This window comes from Dermacentor andersoni, chromosome 10 (genome assembly GCF_023375885.2).
Source record: "Dermacentor andersoni chromosome 10, qqDerAnde1_hic_scaffold, whole genome shotgun sequence".
Taxonomy (NCBI): Eukaryota; Metazoa; Arthropoda; class Arachnida; order Ixodida; family Ixodidae; genus Dermacentor; species Dermacentor andersoni.
Genome location: NC_092823.1, coordinates 111,114,564 through 111,139,930, shown reverse-complemented (window position 1 = coordinate 111,139,930; position 25,367 = coordinate 111,114,564). Strand labels below are relative to the sequence as shown.

The 25,367-nt window shown below is 44.9% G+C and overlaps 1 protein-coding gene across 1 annotated transcript in view; it reads left to right on the top strand.

The window, feature by feature from the left end:
* Positions 1-25,367, top strand: part of LOC126543631 (neprilysin-1-like) — a 106,130-nt gene that overhangs the window by 70,095 nt on the left and 10,668 nt on the right. The window contains exons 6-19 of the mRNA XM_055078113.1: positions 605-766; positions 2,695-2,787; positions 5,760-5,968; positions 12,249-12,407; positions 13,309-13,380; positions 14,109-14,239; positions 14,676-14,910; positions 17,194-17,292; positions 17,768-17,845; positions 19,205-19,311; positions 19,924-19,985; positions 20,200-20,251; positions 22,534-22,601; positions 23,032-23,162. Of these exons, the coding sequence (XP_054934088.1) occupies positions 605-766; positions 2,695-2,787; positions 5,760-5,968; positions 12,249-12,407; positions 13,309-13,380; positions 14,109-14,239; positions 14,676-14,910; positions 17,194-17,292; positions 17,768-17,845; positions 19,205-19,311; positions 19,924-19,985; positions 20,200-20,251; positions 22,534-22,601; positions 23,032-23,162 (1,658 nt within the window). The remainder of the gene's footprint in view (positions 1-604; positions 767-2,694; positions 2,788-5,759; positions 5,969-12,248; positions 12,408-13,308; positions 13,381-14,108; positions 14,240-14,675; positions 14,911-17,193; positions 17,293-17,767; positions 17,846-19,204; positions 19,312-19,923; positions 19,986-20,199; positions 20,252-22,533; positions 22,602-23,031; positions 23,163-25,367) is intronic.

The following is a 25,367-nucleotide window of genomic DNA, read 5'->3' as shown; positions in this document are numbered from 1 at the left end:
GCCACCGCTCCCACGCCTTAGCGGCTTTCCTTTAAGCACAGAGAAAGATCAACGGAAAGGGTCATGCATCGAAAAAAAAAGTGATGTTTTCAAATGAACTTTGCAAACCTTGAATTGACATTTTGCCTGCAGAACCCGTTAAAAGGTGCAAATATTGAGTGATAATTACTCCACTGGCACGGTAATGCCCAACGTATCAGTTATTCTACGCCGAGTTTGATGCCTCAAAATTACGTTTTTTTTAGCAGGAAAATAATGCATAACTTATTATAGTGCTCTTGATGCGTAGGGGCGAGCTTTCGGTTGCATATAGTCCTGAAAACCAATTCACAAATAAATAGCCAATATGGTAATTACGTTATAACTCATAACATTTCATAGGTTTCTTGAATAAATGTACTGTCCGTGGGGAGAAAAAAAGGTGTGAAGTTTTTTTTCGTAATGTCCTGCTTGTGTAATCCGTATTTAAGCATCACAATATTCATAGAAAACAGAAAGGAGAGGCTTCTACAAAAGGTTGCTAACAACATGTAGTTGTTCTCCGTACAGAAGGCATCGCGTTTTTATTTTAAGCAAGGACATTGTCTATTTCCCCGCTCCGCAGCGAGCTACCTCGTCTCCCGGCTGAACCTGAGCGTGGGCCAGTGCGACGACTTCTACCGCTTCGTATGCTCGGACCGATGGTTCGCGCACGAGTCTCAGGAACTGCCGTTCCGCTTCTCCAGCGTGCAGCACGTTTACGACACGCTGCAACGTTACGCGAAGGGTACGGGCACGGGGGACTCGGAAGTACGACGCTCTTCTCGCTTAGGCGCATCCAATTGCACGCTATGGGTTTTCGGTGGGGTAAAAGGAAATTGCCCGGGCAATCCACCGACTGTTCGGAAAAATAACGCGACCTGTGCTTTTTTTTCATAAATGTAAAAAAAAAAGTATTCTGTGCTTGCAGCAGCTTTGGTGTTGCTCCACATTCGCAAAAAAGGTCATTGCTTTTTATACTCAGATCGTTCAAACATTTGGCATTGTAAACTTGCCGGGTTTATCAAGTACAAGAAGCGAAGTTTGCGTTCGACTGTGCATCACGTCAAGCGCACGTAGTAACGCAAAACCTGTAATTGAAGTCTATCCTGGCCGTCATACTTTGACGTAAGGCACTCGACAAAATCGACCAGGCGACGTCATAGCCGTAATGGTATGGGCAGCACTTGCGGCAAGCGGTCCAGGCTTGGGCTCAGGCGAGGGCAAATTCTCTTTTATTATTTTTTTTCTTGAGAACCCAAGCAAGAAACTGAGCCACGTCTCATATGAAACAATGCACACCATAAAATTCAAACTTGCTGCGAATATTGAGCAATTGCAAAAGAGTTGCAAGCGCAAAAAATTGACAATCAGTTAATATCCTTACGTGAGTTGAATGTGAAAGCTTTGGGACTTGAATAAGTTATCACCTTAAATGAAGCTGCTCTCTAATTCACATTAATCCACCTTGCTGTAATTCGTATAAACCTTAGCCCAACTTAATTCACTTCAATCCACCTTAATCTACATTGCTCTAATGCATACCACCCTTAATCCAGCTTAATCCACTTTAATCCACCTTAATCTAATTTTGGGAGTGGACCATGACGTCCGTCAGACGCCGTGGTCCACTCCCCTAATGTCCATAGTTGTGCAACGTGGAATTTCGCCGTGCGAGCCGCGGCAGGTTCACAGCCAGGAACATGACGTCATCATTTGGTCACGTGGATTTTCTTGCCAGCGGATGTTAACGCCGGACACACGCGGGATTTTTTTTTCGCTTTGTGGGGTATATAAGGGTTCCGCCTTAAAACCTATTTTCAAGATTTTTGTGAGAAAACACATGTCATGCACTGTACACAGCACAGCGCATGGTCGCTTCAGCGTGTAATCCCTTGTGGATCGGCTTCGTCCTGAACGTTTGATTTCTATAACGAATTTATGAAATCACCATACGTTGACAAGCCGTAGATTCAGCGCCTTTATCTTCGGCTGGGGTGGCAGCCACAGGCCATGCGGTGTGTAGCACGCTGCGACATTTATTGTACACTGAGCCACTCAGCCCTAAAATGCAAGAGCGTCCTCGTATACAGTATTGTTGTTTGTCATAGCTCGCGCTGCATTACTCACACACATGAACATACAGATGGACCTCAGAGATTCTAGGGTGGGTAACTTGCCTCGAAAGAGACGTGTTAGAAGTTAGATTTTTATAGCTTAACTCGTACAGTGCTTTACACCACAGTCTGACTGTGACGATAACTGTAAACGCAACGCATGCCACCACACATTGATCACCTAAGCCTACACTTTCGCCGCTTCTGGTGTATGCCCTTCAGAGTTACAACAAATTCTTAATTTTTATTTCGACCTTCTTTAGTATGTTCGGTTTTGCTATTGAAACCACGATATGTTAGAGATACACGATGAAGGATAGGATTCTACAGAACTTGTTATTGATCTAGTTGGTGTATAAGCTTGCTAAACATGTTGTTTCTGGCGCAAAGTACGGAACGTGATAAAAGGGGAACTGGTAAGGCCCTGCTGTGTCTCTTACCTGTCCCCTTTTTTTTTCACGTTCCGTACTTGGTGCCACAAACAGCACGTTTAGCAAGCTTAGGATTCTACGATTGCAGTATTGAAAGCATTTTCCTTTGTCCTTCATTTCTGGACTAGACGGGCTGCTCAACCTCGTGAACAACGAAAAGCTTGATGCCTCTTCGGCCTTGGTCAAAACACTGGTGTTCGTCGAAAACTGCACCTCTTCAGGTAATAGAACTTTTGCTCCAAATAGGTGGTCAGACATGTTTGTAGATATATTACGGCGCGAGAAAATAAGGACAAAGGGCGCATCTTGTAGATGTGTGTTCTTTGTCATCGTTTACTTTTCGCGCCTTAATTCATCTACCAGTCTCCGACTACACATGAGACTGAAAAAGTGGCCGACAGCAATGACATTTGTTTGGTTTGACAATTCCTTCGACGGCTTTGCTTATAATTCCATTTGCAAGCAAGCAATTCACCTCCTCCATAGGTGAGATTAATGTATATAGCCGTAGCGAGGGATTCTATGCTTCTGTATGATATAGAGCAAGCACGTGAAATTCCTAATCATACGAATTCGCAGATACTCACGAAGCCGACTCTACAGAAATCTTGTATTTTAGTGACGCTGCTTTTTTCTTTTAATGCGTAAGCATTCTTTGGCTTGTACCCCAGCAATATCTCTTGGTTACATGAGGCGTATTATCTTCAACATATATGCATATTCGGACAAGTTAACATATCTAATCTTTGTAGTAGTGTAATAGTAGATGATCGGCAGTGTTAGAAAAATGCTTCTGACCGAGATTTGAACTATGGACCGCAGCGTTGCAGGCAGATATCTGTGTGAGCCACATCACATTCATGGATGTCAGAGCTGATTTGACCTCAGCTTACATCCCACCCGGAACAAGTTAATAAGACATTAAGGAGTTTATATCCATTTCCTCAGTTTCCTACAGTTCTGCAGTAATGCGTAAGCTTACTTTGGCGAGTACCCCAGCGAGATCTCTCCGTCCCGTAACGCCTCACTTATGCAAAGTAAGTGCATAATTGGTCAACAGATGTAATCGTTATAATAGTTTAATAGTAGATGATTGGTAACATTAGAAAAAAATGAATACTTGTGTCATCGCCATTTCCGCGTGGAGGTCGTAACAAAAAATTAAAAAAGGAAGAGGAAAGCTGTGGTGTGGGAAAAAAACGGTTATGACAGCGTTTTGGCTGAACTCATACTAAGTATTTGCGAAATAAATACCTAATTGGTTAAGTTAACAATGTAATCATTATAATAATGTACTAGTCGATGATTATTGGCGGTGGGTAGACATTGATAAGTTACCTAAATAAGCAAGTAAAAATGGAGTAGCCGCCGAGCCAATGAATGCTTGCGCATTAGTAGACAATTCGCAAAATTTCTGTAGCATTTTTTTTCAGTAGGCTAGACTGACGGTGGTACCCTGCAGGAGCATTGTTGATGTGACATTTTTAAAAAAATTATCACGAAACACTCCGTTACGTGCTTTACATCAGCAGCACGTCAAAGGTATTGTAGTACTTTTCCGGAAGCACCAGGACAATACTTTTGGCAGAAATTTAATTATACCCTATACACCTCTAAAGCATAGGTAATCTGAAAGTAGGATAAATTGCCTAGCACCACTAGAAGGAAAGTTTCGCTGTTGTCTTCCAGTGTGCCAGTGCGATAACCAGTTGCACATCTCGTGCAGCGTTCACCGCATGATGTGATATGATGGATTGATTGATTCTTTGATTCATTCGTTCATTCATTGGGTCTAAGTGTTTATTGCGGCGCAGGGGCTAGAAAGATGCCATAGTAAATGGCTCAGCGGATTACATTTGGCCATAAGTAGTATTACAACAAGCGTTTTCTTGATGTTTAGAATCATGTAGGAGTTTCCTTCACATAAGTAGCGTCGTGGCAATTCGTACCATGTCTTTTGTACCCACTTGTATGACTCGTCGCACATGTTGCAATCCCAAGAACCCAAGCACATCAATGTATCATGCTTTTCCTATATCGAGTAACCAGATGGGTGCCTTCCAAGTACCGTGGACATACAATATTCGTGTTGTCGTATCTCATGTTCCGATAGAGAGTTCACGTGCGGAGTTCACATTTTGCAAACTTGACAGTGTCCCCTAAAGAAATGAATAATCTTGATCTGTTCTCCGGCAGTGTGGTTTTCATAATTGGGGATATGCAAGAAATAGTGTGAAATAACAGTTTACATTTGCAGAATTATAATTGGCGCCTAATGGAGGCGCCTCCTCTACGTGAGCAAGAAGGCTGAACGTGTTCGCGCCTCTTAAATCTGACGAATGTCTAATTTCAGAATTAACCTTTGTAAGGTCAGGTTCCAGCCGAGTGCGAATTCCCTTGCTAGTAAGAGAGAGTACGCCGGTGCCAGTGCCATTGAAATCTTGTTTCTCTAATGTAGAGAGGCGTCCTCGTGGTTCCTCAATTCGCAACAGTATTTTACGAGGATCTCCGGTATCGTATATGCTATGTGCCCGTACTCTAAGGATTAACTGCCCAAGTTTACTGCAAGGTGATTCAGGGCACATATTGGGGCGTCCATCGTATTTTTTTATTGGACAAGAAACGCTGCTGGAACTGGATGGAGGGCTTGATGTCTATCTTAGCTAGTGACCGACTGAATTACTGACAAGCAGTTAGTGATTGACTGACTTAACTGGCTTATTGAGTGATTGACTGACTGGCTGAGCCAGTAATCGACCTAGTGAATGACTGATCGCATGGATGAATGAATGACAGGCAGTGAGTGATTCGACAACTGGCTTATTGAGTGATCGACTGCATGACTGGCATAGCGAGTGATCGACTTAGTTAATGACTGTCTTAGTGACTAGCTGGCCTTACTGACTGACTGACTTGACTGGACTGGACTGGACTGGACCGGACTGGACTGGACCGGACCGAAACTGACCTGACCTGACCTGACCTGACTGGACTGGACTTGACTTATAGGGCGATTAACCCAATAGCTGGCTGATTTAGTGAAGGACTGACTTACTGAATGGCCGGCATGCTGAATGATTTACGGAATGAATGACTGGCTTAGGAAGCGGCGTCGTGGCTTACTTGGTGACTGGCTGCTCGTTTATCGACTGCCACCAGGTTTGACTGATTTGTTTAACGGAATGGGTTGCAGCAACCAGGCTGCAGAGCGAGCCGGAGCACTTCGAGGCCGTGATGCGGCGCTTCGGCCTGGGCCTCTTTCCGTACACCTCGCGTCCCCTGCGGTCCAGCAACGTCCACTTCGTGCTGGCCACCATGGCCAGGGAGCTCGGCCTGTTCCCCATTTTCGCCGTTGCCGTACTGCCTGCAAGCAAAAGAAAGAAAAGGCACCACACCATTCTGGTAATAATAATAATAATAATATTAATACCATCTTTATTTTATACAATAGAAGCACGCATGCAGCCATCTTGAAGCCACGCAGAGCTTGTGGGGCAACTACACGGCGGTGCAGCGCATCAGGCTATTTATTGTTAAACTATAGTATTGGTTAAACTAAATATTGTTCAACTTCAGTAACACTAGAGTGATGTTCACTGTCTGTATGCACGTAACCAGTGTGTGTTGTTGTAATGCATTACTGTAACCTCTTATTTGATACATTTGTTTACATATTTGAATGTTTTGTAAACGTTTCACATATTATATTGCCGTCCTGCTATGCTCTCAGCTGAGAGCGGCAGTATTGAAAAAAAATAATAAAGCGCATACCTTGCAACACTTTCAACAGATGAAGGGATATGACTGCCCGCATACGAGTAAATTCGTATTGACATAAAGCGTGTAGCGTTCTCCAACGTCTGCAACAACTAGCCATTCTTTATATGTAGACGAACCGCATTATGTTTATAAAAGAAACATTCCTTGATCTCGAATACGAAACTTGACAACGTAAGGCTCGGCTGACACAATGTAGTGCTATAATTTTCTCACCATCTGTGGTCTCTTAACGTTAATATATATGCGTGGTACGGCAGTTATTCCATTCCCCACCCAACGGAGTGCGGTCACCGAGAGTGGAAATCGAAACCCTGACTGAGCCATGAGTAGTTGAGGATTGCTTAGTTGTGACTGGGCGTTCGTTCGATCATAGGCATTTTTTAGTGTGATATTGCTGCTTAGTGCTGCTTAAGCAGCGATTCATGTTTCAAGGGAGCATGTTTGTCGGAAGAGTTGTACGACCGCACATTTCATGGAGGCATCCATGATATAACTGACTCAAACTGCACATTCACATGTTTTCTGTTGCAATCGCTCGTCTAGAGTATGATTCGAGATCTGTCACAATGTTCTGTGTATACTAGAAAGCTGCAAAAACAATCGTCTTTTAGAAACCTGCCTAGTTGCTGTTAAAGAAGTACAAAAGTTTGCAGATGCAATGCAAAAATTTAATCTTAGAACACTAAGAACACACGAGATAACTGCCTCAAAGAGACAGTGAACCCTGTGTTTCGGCGATTCATGATGCAAAGACAACGTAAGATGTTATGTCTTGCGTAGTTCTCTTATTTTCGACGCCTTGCTTTCTGCTGGGTTCCAGCTTTTAAGTATTTCTAGAAACAACATTTCCCGTGACCTTCTTTATCATTTCTCGTCAAAAGCAGACGTGGCTTAAACAGCAACTTCACATGAACATGTCACATATAAGCTTACTTTTCTGTGTTGTTTACCGACAATTATGTAATAAGTCACAGACAGCCACCATATAACGCTTGTCAAATTTCGAAAGATGACCCAGGCTTGACACACATGTGAAGCTGCACATGAGTGACGTTTGTATGATAATCTTAGAGCGCATTACCACACGCATCTGCAGACGTGGACCCAAGGTGCAAACTCAATAGCTACATGGCCTGGAAAGTAATATAGTGAGCCTTGAGATACTTCAGGAGAGCAGCAATCGTGCGACCCTGTTCCACGCATTGAGGCTGAACGCGAGTGTTTATTCATTTCTTAACTTCTAGGAACGCGAGGCAGTTTGTTATATAATAAACGCGACATGTCACCGGGAACCTACGGCGAACATTTCTTTGCCAATTACGGTCCTTCTCACTCGTATTCGCTTACGCTGGTAACAGGCTTCTCCCTTGTCTTTCTCTCTCATTTCAAGTTTTCCCGCGGCAGTGAGATCTTCTGAGGTATCGCTAACTTAGCGTGAATTACGTCGTTGGAAAACTCGGGGTAATTCTGCTCAACTCGCATAATTTAGCAACTCTCCTCCTACAGTGATAAGTAGCACGTGCCTCTAACGACAGCTTGAGTGAAAGCACCCGCCCCCTCCCACTCCCGCCAACTTAATTTAAGGCTCGGTTCTAGGAAGTGCGCTGTGTCGCGCAGCGCTGCTCCTAGGTAGAACACGTGATCAGCCTCCAAATGCAAGCAGCAAGATTGACCATACGTAGTTAGAGCTTTCATAATTATTACAGAATCTGTATGCGACTTGATGCTTTCATCTGATATGAAATTGCCGCGATGCGATCTCCGGCAGGCGGAGGAAGTACTGAGGAAATCCAATATTACAGGCAATAACCTAAGTAGTAGCGCGCAGTACAATGGTACCATTAAAGATTTTTTTAAGGATGCAGAGACCAGTCGCTGCCATTCGGCTTGCCTGACATTGCAAAGGCAACAAGAGTGAGCAACGTCTCTTTGAAGTTACCACCTTTAACCACCCTTCAGGAGGCCCCACTAATAATTTTGGGCATACAGCTGAGCTTGTAAATCGCCGTTTAGAGAGCATATTATTGTAAGAAGTGTTCAAACTGGTTCATTCCTAGAGCGGATAACGGAAATTGAAATCCCTCACCGTCACGCTGGCACAATGCGAGCCTCACTGTCTACTTTGACACAACTCCCTGTTGTCGCCTTGGACTAGCATCTGCACGCGATATTTCTTCCCGCCCTCCTGCCATAGCGGAGCCAATGAGTGCGTAAAATGTACATCACCAGAGCTACCTCCATTCTACTTTTCCTTTTATTTTTTTCGTTATGATGTGAAACTTCTTGAGATCGGTCACTTGCTAAAGCAACATGTAGCGAAAACATACCAGTATTGCGCATATATCTTAGCAACCGTACAATACAAGGGACCTTACTTTCGTGTCGCTGTTTGTTGAGAAAATAAACCATTACTCTATCATACATGCGTCGCGTGCCCAGGTGGCTTTGTTATCACATGACACATGGCTCAAATGGAGCTGCTTTTAGCCTCTCGCTCGGCCAGTGAGAGTCCGTGGTCGCGTTTGAGAGGGCTCAGTCAGCCGAAGCAGGTATAATTCACGAGGATGGCTTGGTGGGCTAGTTGGCAAAGCATCTTAAAGGGTTAACAGCGCACACAACAGGACACAGGGAACCCACAACAGGACAATGCAGAACAACAGAACACAGCGTCACACGACGTGGTGCTGTGTCCGGTTGCTCTTCTCTCTGTCGGCGTCCGTGTGCGCTGTTATCCCTTTAAGGTATAATTTCACCCAACGCAAACCTGTTTTGCTGCGCGGCTCATTTCCTGTGGTGGTTTTTGTGTGTTCCACATTTGGTGGCCGAAGACAGGGGCCGTGATGTCGCTTGTTGTGGCAGGCACAGCCTCTTCCGTGGAGGCCCTTGTGCGTATGATCCTCATCTTCCTGCGAAAGGCGCAACCCCCCCCTCCCCCCCCCCCCCCGAGATGCAAGGCGCACGGACTTTTCATAAATGCGAAGCATTTCTGCACAGAATTAAGAGAAAGGTTTAGCTCGGGGCCAATTCCGAAGCCGCCCATTCAAACACATGTAAACCGCAGAAACGCCTTTCTGACATTACCACTGGGCCGATTTTAATGAACTTTGTTGAACTTCAGAGAGAAAGTTCAATTCTAGTGACTGTTCACAGCGTAAATCGGTTTACGGCATTAACACTTCGAAAATAATTTTTGACAATTCGTATATTTGAAAAAAAATAGAAGCACTGCGTTTATAAATTCGCAGCTTTACCTTAAAAACGTACATTGCAGTGCTGTAAACTGCACCCGTTTAAAAATCCAAAGCCGACAAACTAGTGTGTGAATTTATATTTTACGTGAATTTCTGTTTACAAAGGTCTTACGAAAGTCCTTTTTACATCTTAGTGGTCTCAATGAAAGCCATGTATAATTTATGAATTTTGTTCGCTTTAGCTGTATCTTTACATGCAATTTACAGAATTATTATTTGTTTTTTTATTGCCGAGTTACAGAGTTGTAAACTTGATAGTGGAATTTTCTGAAAAATTGCGATTTTCAACAATCTTTATGGAAACGTTGATGCCCTAAATAGAGAATCCGCTAGCAGCAGTCACCAGAATTTGGCGTTTCCTTTTAGATACAGCAAACATGATCAAATTAATTGCCGTGCCTGCCGAGAAAAACGATTTCTCCTTCCCCTTGTATGTTGATAGGAGCCGCGGATCTAAAGCTTCCTCACTATATACGACTCTAGGGGAAAGAGCTTCCTGAAGCGTCCATGCATTGAAATCGGCAATCGTGAGGGCGCCGCCATGTTGCTACTTTGTGCGGGCGCGAGGCCGCAGGCTACAAAATTCAATTCAGCGAGACGCACAATCAACGCGATCCCGAGCCTCCCTCAGTAAGGTGGCGCCATCTAGTTTGGGCACCCGCAAACGCATCTTTTCCCGCGCCGTAAATGTGACATCCAAATTTTCTCAATAGTCATGCAATCTGTGTAAAACCAATATGTGGAATGAACTTCAAACGTTGTCAATACCTACATGCAGGCTGTTAGTGCTTTTTTGCATATTTATAATACTTCCAGCGTGAAAAACGTGAGTCGTAGCAACATGGCGGCGGCTTTACAGCTGCCACTTTCCTGCGCTCAGCTTTACCACAAGAACTAGTATAATAACTCCATCCATTTCTCTTCCTATAGTCAGACCCAAGGATCAACGCGAGTCCGTCCGAGAGTTTGCCGCCTATGCATGGTCCAGGCACGCGCGCATACATGCATCCGCTCGCTGGCCGCTCGCTATTCGCTCGGCACCTGCATATTCCACGCGCAGGCGCGCTCACGTCTACGCGCACACTCGCACGCTTATACGCACGCTGCAATTGGCTTGGCGCCTTCTTGCTTCGTTCGCCTATTCGGGTGTGCGTGCCAAAAATTGGCGTGATTAGGTTGCGCTAGGTGAGCAATGTTTCGCGTAATCCTCTACTGGCACGCACAATAAAGGGCGCTCGAAAGTATCAAGCGGATAAGGAGTGAAACAGTGCAATGGTTCTGCAGACACTACAGAGGTACCCGATGTGTAGCAAAGGCAGGAGGCGAAGCGACAGGCCGCTGAGCTAAGCGCGGCCGTGGAGCGCAAGCAAGAAAACAAGGGGATTGCGTCCGAAGAACAGCGGCACGCCAAGTGAACGGCCGCACAACAGAATGCCGGGATGCAAGCGGCCCGATTGGAGGACTGACGCTTGCGCGACGCAGACGCGTACTTCCACGCGCAAGTTGACGAATTTGCAAGCAGCGTGTAACGTCTGCCATCGTACATCGTCGGGCGGTCGCGGCACCGCGCATCTGGCGGTCCTTGAGCGAGCCTTTTCCGGGAGGACGTGAGTTCGTTCTGGATTTGCGCAACGTGCAGGCGTGAAAAGCTTCGCAGGATGGTTCTGCCGTGTTATCTTATTTTTCCTGCTTTCGTGCCGTGCACCGCTGTTTGATATTCTTTAGCGGACACGATATTCACAGGGTGATGTAACCCGCCGCCGTAGGCAGGTAGCTCATGGTTGTGGAGCTCCAGGTGGCGGGTACGATCCCATCCGGGGCGGCTGCATTTTGATCAGCGCGAAGTGCAAGAATCATCGTGTGCTTGCCGTTAAAAGCGCATGCTAGAAAACACCAAGTGGTCAAAATTAATCCTAATACACCATTACGGCATGCCTCATATCGTATCATGCTTTTGCCACGTCAAACACCGAAATATAAATGCATTTTTAAAAGCGTGATCTATACGTTACGCGCTTTTTCTGTTTGCACTCCTGAAGCCTTATATGACCTTAAGGAGAAACGTACAGTGCGAGGTTAGGAGGGTCACTCCTATCGCTTCTTCCAGTTCACTATGTGTTCAATGTAACACCTGCTTTCGGGGTATGGTCTATAGATGCAATGCAACACATTGACTACTGCACACGTAGTATACCACCGTCTTGCTGCACTAAAACTTATAATCGGGGGAGTCACGTACATGCACTTTTTTTTATCTCGATCTCACAATTTCACGTCAGTGCTTTAGTAAGTTGTGATGCAGACAGACAGGACTGGACAGAGTATAACAGGACAGGACATACCATTTGAGAGCAGAACATAACATCAAAGGACAGAACAGGACACGCCAGACAGACAGGTCAGACCAACAGGTCAGACGGACGGACGGACGGACAAACGGACAGAGCGATAGACAGATAGATATTGGCTCCGCGGAGAGGCTGCAACTTCTAGCACACTCACATTCTCCTTATCCGGTGGCAGTTCCCGCGAACGGCGCGCGTCGTGGGATTCTCACTAAATATTACAAAATTTTTGAAGTAGTTCTTTCACGTATGTTAGACCTCTGCGGTCGTGAAGTAATTGCGCTGGCGGTCGTTGCTGAATCGCAGCTGAAACAAAGACTCCGAAGATGGCACGAGGCGGATCTGCTGAGCACGGACACGTACCACTGGGTGCTTAAGAGGTCTGCCTCGCTGCTTCCGTCCATCCAGCACCTGACCTTGCAGCAGTACCAGGAGGTGCTCAAGTTCTCCAAGGAAGTTCTCATGGTACGGTTGCCAAGAAAAGCGACCACTGTCCAGCGATCTTGATATAAACAGTGGTTCTTGTGTACGTACCAGCGTATAGGGTGGCGTTAAAAGGGTACACCTCAGCGAAGGTACCCTGAAGGTAATGAAAACCAATCACTAAGCCAATGCTTTTGTGTACCGAACGCGCTGGAAGTGATTGCAGGAGCCGGAAACTTGTCACGGTCGCCATGTTTTGGACGCTTACTGTTGAAGTGGGCCGGTTTGTACAATACCTGAAACGTGAAAGAAAGCAAAAAAGAAGACGGAGTCGAGCATAGATAAGAACAGGGCTAACAAACAACTTCAGCATGCAATGTCCGCATCGCACTCTGCTCATTCTGAGTCCACGTTTCCATGCATGGCATCATAGACGACACCAGCGTAGTCATTGACTATATCGCGCATTTTGGCATACCACGGGTCACTACGCAGTTGACCACTACATGTATAGCTACTTAGTGCATCTGCTCAAAATGGACATGCGGCCACTGAACTCGCCAGAAACGTTGCGGCGCAGTGTATTCTAGTGTTATTCTTCTTAAACGCGCTTGCATATAGTATGCCGTCGTAGCGAATTCTCGGCAACCTCTTCATTGGCATGAATGTTAAAAATCAGACACAGCGCTTGAGCGATCCCAAGCGAAAGTTGCACGTGCGAGTCGCTCAAGTTCGGCCACGTCTTTCTTCATATAGTGTATAACAACAAATCGCTGTGTTCCTAGCCTGAATACACTCAAGTTGGCAGAAAGGGCTCGTTTTTTATCGGCAGGAAATATTACCTTGGTTCCTGGGGGCCTCCCAAACCTGCTTGCGCTCACCGACAGAGTCTAAAACGTTATTTACACTACATTTAATGTTTACGTTTACGTTGTTCTTTCAGATGGCTGCGTACAGGCCTCCCGTTCCAGAGCACGCACTCGTCAATGCCGCCGAATTCGCCATGTACGAGAAGGTGCGCGCCGGCATAGTTTTGGGAATCGTGTTATCGAGCTCGTGTATCATTTTCCTTTTTTTCTCAATCGCATCAGAACAACTGCAGTACTGGCAATTTCTTTTCGCGGACTGTTCCGTTTTCAAGGGACAATAGAGAACAGCAGTTCTTTCGCTTTGAAGGATAAATCAACTTTCAGAAACCTGTTTTCCTTAATAGCGCGATAGTGGGTGCAATTGCATTAAAAAGGTTATGACCGATTTTCTAATTCTTCTTGCTTATTTATTTTTGCGGCTGCCTCATTGCCGGCAAGCCACCTAGTCATTATGAATTTCATTTTTTTTTTCGTATGTGGGCCGCTATGGCACGGTGAGCAGTCTCAAAACATGCTAAGTAGACTCTCCGACTTATTCAGAATAATGTGTACTCCGTTTTTGCCGATACAAAAAAATCTAACGTGGCCGAGCCAGACGCTCAAAGCCCATGACGAGTTTACCAGCTGGTTTAGAAACTAAGCGCTGGTGGTCGCACCACCCATCTTCAGTTTTTGCGCCTTTTTCTGGCTTTCCGAACCATTCCTTGGGCTAGGAGTAGTTATTTCTTTCTTTTTTTTGTATTGTGCCTCGCGTGATATACTTGTGGAGTTCAACGTACGTTTATATTTAGTGTCTATTCTCTCAACTTCTTTTTTTACAGTCGTTGACACGCCCTCATGTGGTATTCTGTCGCTGTTTCGCCTTTTGTTTCAGATCAATCTGACGTCCTTTCTCGCCACCCTATTCGAACAGTCGCACGTCTACACCAAGGAGTCGTCAATCGCCGTCAACTCGAAAGCTTACTTCCACCGGCTTTTCACCTACCTTGACACTGGCGTTGACGAGTAAGCCACTTTGAATAATTAAGAATTCTGCGCAGTTAAATTCACTGCCGCTACGCTTTGGATTAATCAGACCGCGCTATTGGCCCCTAAGAAGCACGTAATTTATTTTAATTTAATGTCACTACGCTTTGTTGTTTCACGCCGCATATGGTAAACCGAAATCACTGGCATATAAAGCCAATTTTCCGGAAAGAAGTTGGAGGCCCTAACTCATAACTTTACTTCTAACAATCCGTAGAGCATAGCACTCGCTCTTAAACAAAGCCAATTTCACACAAACCTGATCGGTGGTTGACCTAACCGGAACCTTTCAGCGTTTCTCCTACGTTTCAAGCGACAAATAAGAATTGGCTTCTCTGAAGTACGCCGACTGCGAAAATACGCCGACTGCGTGCATAGTTAAGCAAGGTCTTGCAAAACCGCGAATGCGCTGCAGGTCGACGGTGTTGAACTATCTCGGCGTCTACCTGTGGGTGCACCTCTCGCCGCTGTTCCCCGACGAACACAGCAATGAACCGCACCTCCCCGGAGTGCCGTACGGAATGCCGGGCGGGTCCAAGCGGTTCCCTCTGTGCCTCCGCTACGCAGAGACTCTTTGTCCGCAGGGAATGTTCGCACTCCTCACTGTGGCGATGGGACAGACCAATTCGTCCGTGGAATTCGTGAGGCCGGTATGGAGAACAGCTACCTGCAAAACTATCTCGATGCGCATCGTTCCTACGCGCAGATACCGTAGTTACATAATACCGAGTGGCATAATTTACTACTACTTCTCGGCATAGATTGGCAGGATACGCCGACACCCACTCATATCTGCACAATGAGTACGAGTCACCCGCTGTTAATTCACTCGTGGTGCACTAACGGTCCTCTGTACTCGACGTTTCCACTTACGCCCAATTATAAATGTCAACCCACGTTCATGGCTGATTCCGCTTACGTTTACAGGCAGTCACTCGCAATCATGTATACTCTCGTCCGCTGCCGCTCACCAGCGCTCACTGACATAAACACTCACGTCCACTCACGCTCGTCGATATGTTGATATGTCACCTGTGTTTATACTCACGTCAACTCGGATCTCACCGTCGTCGGCTTGCGTTCGCAACTTCGGTTCATTCGTTCTCGTATTAACCGGCTCTGACTCGTGTTCATAAGCGAGCGTTCACTCGGACACGTCGGAACTTGCTTCCGTTCATACACGCTCACGTCCAATCGCACCCTTCGCTAATCGCTGACGCTCATTCACACGCCTGTGAAATCGGTGAGGCGAGAGTTTGAGTCAGCGTTCGCTTGAGTAAGTTAGCCGACGTGTACGCTTCTGAGCCATACGTTGTGAAACAGCTAAGATACAGGCGACACTTCTGAAAAGTCAGTGCCCGAACTGTAATCCTGTTGGAAAATAAATTTTCATTCGGTTTGAAGACATGCGTATTTTTTTCGTTTTTTTGCGTGTGTGAGCGCGTAAAATGCATGTGTAAGTTCACGTGAGTCCTCTGCATGTGCAGCGTTCGTTACCAGGTCTGACGCGACATATCCGCATAATATACGCAAAAAGATGTAGATGTATTAACTGTAGGTGTATCTTGGTAAAGAGGAAATACAAGAACATCAGTGACCCTTGCATTAGCGCCACGTTAACGATACCCTGGTGGTTAAAATTAATCTGGTGTTACAGCGTGCGTCATAATCAAAGCGTTGTTTTGGCACGTAAAACCTCAGAATTCAATTCAATCTAGGTAGAGTGGAAAATGAGCAGAAACATGACCTTTGGTTTGGCCCCACGGCTGCTCATTATGCTAACGGAACTCGGGCAAATGAAATTCAAAGAATTTGAGTCGTAGACATCCACCAGTGCTGATACCTCAAAGGCAGCTTTAAAGCGGAGTAAATAGATGACAGACGTTCTAATGAAATCATTGAAATCATATAATGAAATCATTCCACGTTGTCAATGTTTAGCTGCTGATAAGCTAATAATCTGTGCTGAAAACAATATAATACAGCTGTAGGGGTCGGTATCTTCCTAATAATGAGAAAGTTGGCTTTTCGGCACTACCGACAACCATTTGTGTGGCACATTATGTGAAATATTTATAATACTGTAAGAACAATTACTGCCTCTTCACGCCTATATCGATTATTTCTGTTGGAAATTTGAAAAAAATATACTGCGTTTGTAGAAAGTGGGTATATTGTGTAAGATGAAAATGTTTGCAACTATGAACATCATCTTTGATATCCAGAAAAGCTAAAGCGCACATTTCACAGAATGACATGCACACATGGTTGGCTTTTACATATCGTATGCATCGGCTCCATACGAGATGTTCTCCTTATCTTCGATTGTATAACATCGTAAAACATCTAATTTGATGAATTTTCTCTGTGCGGTGAATAAATAAGGGTCAACAACATTACAGCAAGAGTGTACCTTGCCAATTTAAAAGCCATAACTACTAAGAAACTAGTGAATTTTTATTAGTCTTAAGCTTTGTTTTCATCTGTAATTTGGCAAAAGGGCGAAAGAAAGCACTTACTTGGTGTAAAAGACCAAGGCAAGGTACTGAATTCATGCCGACAAGCTCAACCTTCATTTCTTACATTAGCAAGTTTATATGCAGAAAAAAAAACGAAAGAGGGTCGCGTAAGACACATTATGAACGTCTTGCAGTTTAGCTGTCTGAATTATTAATGACAATTTTGGTTTCATAACGTGAACTACGAAAGTTCAATTCTTGGGTCAACTAAAGCGTCTAGAATATAGCACCTGGAAGGGAAACGGTTTCAAAATCTGTCAATTCGGTACTATAATTTAGGTGCACGTGAAAATTTGTGAAACCCGGATAGGAAGACGACGAATTGTTGGCAAAATTTCTGAATTATTGCTATAGGACTTTCTAAACTAGAGGGTTGGCATTCGTGCATAAATAATCTGTCTTGCGCCGCCACAGCTCGAATGGTGGATCGGGGATTTGAAGGACGTCCTCTTCAACTTTACGAAGCGGCTTACATGGCAAGACGAAGAGACTGTCGAAAAACTGTTAGCCAAGGTAAGTCATGAGCTTCTCTATGCTACATACCCAGCCCCTGTGATGCTGCGAGACAAATTGTAAAGCTGTATCATTCCTGTATTATAACAGTTCTGCAAGAGAGAGCTTCAACAGACCTACTTCTATCAGAACAATTGGGGGCTGAAAACGCACTTCATCTGTATATCTTGTTTCAGCGTCTGTTGCACTTTATTGTCCATCTCGGCGCTCATCTTAGCTGGGTCTGAAGCCTTTAATTTTGTAATTGAGATAATTGCTGCATTGGTGTATTTACCAGATGTAAGCAACGAGTATATTCTCGAATCTTGTTTCTGTTGAGTATGCAGGATCCACTCCTTCTCGTGGCTGAAAGCTCAAATATCTGATTACGGCGCGTATATGACTAATACATCACTACATGAAAAATTAGTTTGAAGTATCATTGAATAAAATTAGATCACTTTGACTGCCTCGTGTTTGTTTGTTTTTTCCGAAGGTTGAAAAGATGCACATCTCCTTCGTCATTCCTGGCTCGCTGCTGCATGAGCCCAACGTCTTCAAGTGGACATGCGAGGTGCGGCACTAGCAATATGAACAAACCGTGCATAATCATCTGCGTAATGGGTGATTATAACTGATATTTACCATCTTCAAGGAAAAAGTCTCAAGTTCTCAGCAGTGGCTGAACGAGGGAAGCCTCACTCTAGATCCAGCATTTTCACAAACCTTTACGAGAAACTTGTCTTAGTCACCGTCTCGGCTAGGAATTTGACTTAGGGGACAAGTCTTCTTGCCCCGACGTCGGCTTCCAGGTGAGGCTTCAGATTTTCGGTCACTGCTGATCCCATAACGTCACAATCTTGCTGTCAACAAGTTGTCTTGTTCGTGCAGCCACACTTTTAAAGTATTCGCTATTTCAAACGGAGTCGTATACATGCGCATGTCTCATTCTTTTGTGCTTGTCCGTGTCTTGGCGCGTTGAAGACATCTTAGAAAAACGCGTTCGCTTATAGCTGGGACGGACTTTGGCTGTGTTTTGTGAATTTTGGTGACCTGCTTTTATTACAGTTTTGCTCTTCAAGCTCCTGAAATGGCATCTGGTTGTCACTGACATGAGCTTGTATCGGAAAAAGCAGCCAGAGCCATCAGAACTTTCTTTCGTACTTATAATACTGACCAGGTTTTTTTTTAATAACTACAACGTATATGATGCTCATGCTCACTCCAGAGAGCTTCGCTGCCAGCGAGCGCTCGAGAAGGATCCCATCGCGCGTGACCTTTATCCAGGCGTTGTTTACGAGATTCCTTGTATAAAGACTGATACGCAATCTACATCGATCAATCGGGCAGGTTTAGGAAAAAGAAAGGCAGTAGCAGTACGACGTGACAAATGCAAACATGGCATAGAATGTGCTGGCCAAGCATCACGAGAAGACAGACCATATGATCACCTGGGACGCAGCAGTTATCTTCGCCAAGAAAAAAAAATCCTACTTGCACGCTTACTGCTTGAATCATTCTACCTCCAGATAACGCGGCACGCGAATAACAAGGCTCGGGAAAATCTACAAAATACCTAGCCAGGCTCACTGCGCCACCTTCTTAGTATAAGCAAGGACTGTGCATCTTCGTCGTCATTGTGAACCAGAGACCCTTAGGGGCCCCGAAACGTCAACCTTCGTGTTTCTTTATTTTCTTGACTCTGGCGAGTGCCCATTCCGGCTTGAGTATGGATCCTCCTTGCTAGATGATATTTCGTCGAACTCTGGACTATGTGCCTATAATGCTCAATGTCTTCGAGCGAAGTCTCTCGTACAATTCCTATTAGATATGCAAAGTGTCTCGTTACTGAAGCTTTCCTAAGCCGGTAACGTGAAGTGCCTGATAACACGGGCTGAAATAACGTGGTCTTCAACGTTTCTGTTCTACGCAGAGCTACGACGTCAAGTTTGCCGCGCTGCCACCCATATTGCACTTCGTCGAAGCCAAGGCAACCGTTCTTCGAAGCCACTGGAACCATGTGCACACGGGCATCTCTCTGTAAGCAAACTATAGAGTAGCGAACTTTAGAAGGCGCGAGTTAAAATTGGGATTGATCAATCCCACAAGTGTTCTGCTACATTTTCTATATACATGCATAGAAACGAAAAAGCCACGGAAAAGCAAAAGAAAAATAAATGTGGGTTTGGTGTCAACCTGTCAGCATAGTGGCTGCAGGCGGAATCAAAGGATGGAGCGTATGCCAGCAATTATTTTTCTTTTACGCTGTCTTTTGGTCAAAGGTGCACTTTCGTTGAGTACAGGTAGATCTCTGTGTATTCCAAGTACTACACATGGATTCACATTGGTTTTCATTAGCTGCCAAGTGACTTACACTGACACGCATCTATCTGCCTTTTTTTTCTTGCAACGTAATCCAGGGCTTGGCGAAGAATATGTAGGGTTTGTGCCAAGCAATTACGGCGATCAAATGGGGGTATAAGAGAGCAGGCACTTGCGATGCAATAAATAAATTTGTTATAGTAACTCTTGAGTGCAGTGTAGATTGCACTTTAAATACCGATGAACGAATACTTTGAGTGATTCAAAAACTGCATCACGGTAAGTCACCCTTAATCTCCTGTAACATTGTTTCCAACTTTCTCTTCTCAGATTGCATCACATGCAGAGTTTTGATTACAAGATTCGTTACTCGCATGATGCTAATACGCTGAGTAAGTACAGTTCGGAAACAGGTATTTCGCAAGTTTCACTCAATAGACCTTTTGCTGCTGCACAACTGTTCACTAGAAAAGTGCTAAGGAGACAGCTGTTCAAGTAGCAGCTCGCATATTTGTCGAATTACGCGGAAAGCCCGAACATGCAGGGCTTTTAATTAGGGTCCTGGAATGGAAAGGGCTGATTTTTGATATACTTTTTTTTTCACAGGTGTACCAGCATCGTATTTTGGCGAGGTTCTCAAAGCTCCACCAGTTCTGAGGCAAGCAAATTTAACAGCGGTGCGGGACGAAAATTCAGATTGGGCACAGCAAGTTGCTTACTGCTGTATAATGTAGAATATCGTAGCTTTAGACAGCTACCATATTGTTTTGTATATTCAACATGGTACAGATCTAGTCATTTATAAGGCCACGAACTGTGATACCCTAACAATTCTTCTATGCGGAAGAAGTCGCGCCAACGGAACGGGTTTTCGCTTGTTTCACCCGTGTTTCAGCCGTCTCTGCTCGACAGCTGGTCATTTCAGGGAGTCGTGTCAGAGCACTCTTGTATTGTGCTACACAAAAGTTACGTAACACAGCATATTCCGAGAAAAAATCATTTTATTACATTTTATGTTCGTACTATAATGGCTTAGTTGCTGGCTTACACGTCGTTTCTAAAGGTATCAGCGCCGACGGCCGGTCGAATATGCCGTTAGTGTTGCACCTTAACAAAGAAAAATGCGAAACACGAGGCGCCACTCACAGCCTGCTAATGCCAAATGGCAAGAAAAGGATTCGTTATAGAAAATATCGTTTATGAACTTGATGACACTACACAAGGTGCAATACTGCCCTCAAATGTGGCCAAATTTTATCTGATCAGTTGAGCATGTCAGAATTTTATAGCTACTAGGTCGCGAAACCAGTACTTCGGCACGACTTGGCCAAACTGAAGGCAACACTAAGGCGACCGGCTGGAGGATGATGATGATACTTATTATTATTATTTGTGGGCATCTCCTTCAAAACTGGGCGGTGTCAAATAGGCAACCGTTTATTTAACTGCGCGAACGAACAGTCACAGTTCACAGAGAGAGCGGATCACAAGATCTGCTCTCTCTGTGATACCTCATACCCGCAGTTAACTGAACGTTTGCTAATATGCATTAACTCGCCCCAGAACAAGCTCTTCTAAATATACAAATAGTCACCTAGCCTGCTTCAGCTAATCAGGTAATCTACATATGTTTATCAGCCTTGCATTTTACCTATCTCTCCTCAATATTTTCTCTCTTCTTTAAAACTTATATACCCACCTTGTACAGGTATCTATGCATGCAATGTATCCGGTACTATCAATCTCTTCCCTGTTTTTTTTTCCAATACTCTAAACGTCTCGCATCTCGCGACTGCTGAAGGGGCTATACGGGGTGGATGGATGCTGTGAGCGTTCCCCTTGAAACGGGGCGGTGGCTGGAGCAACCAAGCTGTTCTCATTATTTTTCCGAATGTCGTACCTACGTTATATGGTGATAATGATGATGATGATGATGATGGGGATGATGATTTAATGGCATCCCAATTGAACAGAGGTGGTGACACATAGACACCTAGCCTGCTTGATTTATTCAGGTATGCTATATACGTTTTTACCTAGCATTTTTGTATACGGCTCTTTAATCGTTCTTTTCTTCCTTCGAAATCTGCCTTGTACCGCTAGCTGAGATTTTAAGAGTCGTATCAATTTCTTCCCTGCTTTTTTTCTAGCAATACTCTAAACTTCTCTTCCTTGTCTCGAGTGCTGATTGTGGGACGCTTCCGTCCACTTTAAACCCAAGCGTTTCTGGAAGGTGTTACGTTACTTACGATTCTCGCTGGGTGAAGTATGCTTCCGACAGCAGTGTTCCCCAGTGCAGAGGTCGAGAACTACGCGAGCGGTGACCAGTCGTTGTGAAGCGTTTTTATGTGGCCATGGACACACCACGCAAGCATGGCGCTACAGGCAGACATGATATTCTTGTGAACTGCTTATTTCCTGCGGGAATTATGAAACGGTAATTGTTTGTGTGCGAAGCTTGCGCGAAGGATGCACCTAATGGTGCCGTTAAACAGATAGCAGCACTGCATCTGTCAGAATGTATACTTAGCGCACACTGTAGTCGACTTTTGAAGGGAACACTTAGACGGCAATAACGTGAACGTAATAGTGCTATCAGTTCTTTAATAATTAAGGAAAATAGGGTCTCGCATATGAAATACCAAGCAGACATCTGTGCACACAGTATAGCCTACATGTTCTCATGAAATATCTCACATAAAATTTACAACTAGCTTGGAACTCGGTCTTCCCTTTACAAAAGGACTATACTCCACATTATGAATAACCCTTTTTATAATCGGAGTTACGTGGTTTTTTTTCCAAATCATCTCAGCCAACATATAACAGATTTTGCTTGGTTTTGCGCTTATAGAGTGAGTGCCTAATGCTTCAGCTGAATCGTACTTCGGTAAACCTCTGATCATCCATAGCAAGTAAACTTGTGCTTTCTTCTTACAGGCGGTTTTACGCTGTGAAAATCCTTCCGGACGCTTTAGAGGAAGTTCTTAAGCTCCTGCTTAAGCAAGGTAGGTTGTCTACATACATTACTTTTCTTATGCCTCGGTTAAGAACGACTTTCTCGAGGGCTTCTTCAAATAAGCTGGGATGGCTTTGGTATTCAGGTATTCTTTTATACAGCATTAGCCTTCCCCGGTCAGAACTGCGAGGACGCTTTCCTGGCCGCAGTATTTTTACGACTTGTGTTTCTCATCAGGCAAGATGCATTTAAGTCACTTTTTTCTTGCGTATTCGTGGTTGATCGAAAGAAGTTTCCGCAATATGAAAGTTGTGTCTTCTTTACCTCGCATGTGGTTACGCATGTTAAAGATTTCAAAGCCCTACGGGAAGCCATTAATTCCCGAAGTCAGCGCACCGTACCACCCACTTAATTAGCGAGAAAACTTAAGGCGCGCTTTTAGAAACGTAGATGTAGAGAATATTTTTCTTTCCCTTCAGGATCTTACTCTCTCAAGAACTTCACCGTTTTCTCGTCGTGGACGGAAAACGCAACCTTGCGTTTCGACGCCCTAGAAGACTGCCTCATGAAGGCATACATAGACAAGCTACTTGTCCCTCTTAACTACACGGTGAGTGCAGATTCCGTTCTGTATTCCACAACGCTGCAGTGCAATAACTCGTTTTAAAGTGTTGGACGTTTTTTCTGAAAAGTGAAATCGAGATAATTGCGTGACGAGTATTCACGAGCTTTATATTCTTCAGAGTTTCGAATCTGCTATTACCAGTAAGTGCGAATGGGTTGCGATTCTCTCGAGCGCAGAGGCTTGATCGCACTCGCAAACAGGCGCCCACAGAATCTATCTGCCGATGGCGGATTAAGTCGTCATTGCCAAAACGGCGCTACCTTTGAAGCCTAATAATAGCAATATTGTCTATTATTATAACAAGCTATAACTGTTTGCTCGCGTGAACAAGTAGCGATTCACACAAAAGCAGTGGCTTGGTCACATCCGTAAACAGGCTGCTCATTCAAAATCTAACTGCCGATAAAGAGGTAACTTGTCATGACAAAGGTAGCGCTACTTCGTAATTTTGACTAATGAATAAAGAGCACATAATGCTTTTGATATACTTTTCAACAAGAGTAGCAAAACACTATAGGAATTCCTCGTGTCACATTTTAAACGAATCTAAATAATAAAAAGAGTCGGAACTTGTAATCAATTGTTTGAAATTTCGCCTTACAGGAGTTCCGATTTAAAGGGTATCGGTAGTTCAACTGGACTGCCACGTTCATAAGGCTTGACAAATTTATTGTATTTCCTTGACTCATAAACATCATTGCGCACTACAGGCGGCTAATTTTTAGCATTCGTCAGACGATCATAAAAAACCTAGTCACCTCGTGCACCGCCATCTAAATAACGCACAATATTACATTCGTGACACAATATATGCTAAGCTTCGTGGCAAAAGCCCCTAAATGATTTCAGCCTCGTCTTTTTTGCGGAGCTTACTCAAACGCACGTTTGCAACTTTCTCGAAAGGTTGCGACGTCACTCGGTTTTCTTGGGAACGAGTAGCGTGATTATCGGCCTCCCAAGAGCAGGTGACGGTGGCCGTTTTTCACGAACAGAAACAAGTTAAAGAAACACGGCTATCAATGCATTTCCAATGCAGGAGAACCGTGACATTTTCAGAGAAAGCAGACATTGGATTGTGCGCTAAGTAGACGGAGAAATAAATGAGTTCTCGTTGAACGAGTGAGACAAAAAAAGACAATTATACGTAGAATGTCGTCAGGGAGCTTATCTGAATGGTGCGTGAGCATTTCGTAGTAACGACGTGGCGTTGAGTGGTCGTGCGCTGGTATGTTCGGTATAATTGGGAGAAGGACCGTGAAAGAATCGTGAAACGGGGAAGCGCGGTTGCAACACCACACTGTGAAGTGAGACCTGCACGAGATGACCTGGAAGAGGCGAGTAGAAGCAATGTTCACTCGTGTTGTAGAGAGCCCGCAGTGGATGTGGACGTGGGGTGAAGTGACGAGGGACATGTAGGAAATGGAGGAAACGTATGCAGCTTTCCCCGGAACGTCGCTATCGGGAGGCGTCGGCACGGCGTCGTTCCTCTTGTTTGTTGCGTTCAGCAGCGTGTTGATGTAGTTCCCGGCTCTGCGCAGCGTCGTTCATTTGTTTCTGGCGTAATCTGTATTCACGCTGAGGCTCTGGATTCCTGCGATTCCGTTCTTGGTCATCTTGGCTCCATTACGGTAAGCGCGACAGCGCTGCGGCGACACGAACTGCTGCGGAAGGCGCCGCAACGTGAACTGATGAGGCAAGCACACTACTGCAAGTGGCGGAGCCAGGTGCGCCGATGACGTTTCGACCCGAAGCCACGTCTGCTCCACTGTTCTGGCGCGTGCGTGGTTGTGCACGTCACGTGGTCACAGCGACGCGCTCGTGCCACTGCTCGCGCAATCGTAGTCTTCTTCTTCTGCAGCTGGATGACTCCATCTTGAAAGCGATCGTCTTACGCGAATGCAGTCACGGACGATTAGTTTTCTCGTTGGGTAACCACAGAAATGGTTGCGCATGTAAAATGCTTACGTATATAAAAGCCGCAGGCGGCCGCTTGACGCAGTCTGCCTCAAATGCATCGCGAAAGGTTGGCGTTCAAAATGTCCATCGCATTATTCGGAGTCTCCAGCGCCTGTCTCTCCCGAGGTGGGAGCTGCCCGCTGCGCGCTAGTGCGCGCCCTAAAAGACCCTAATAAGGTGTTTCATCCATCCATCCATCCATCCATTTATCCAGCGCCTGGAAAGTACCTTTTT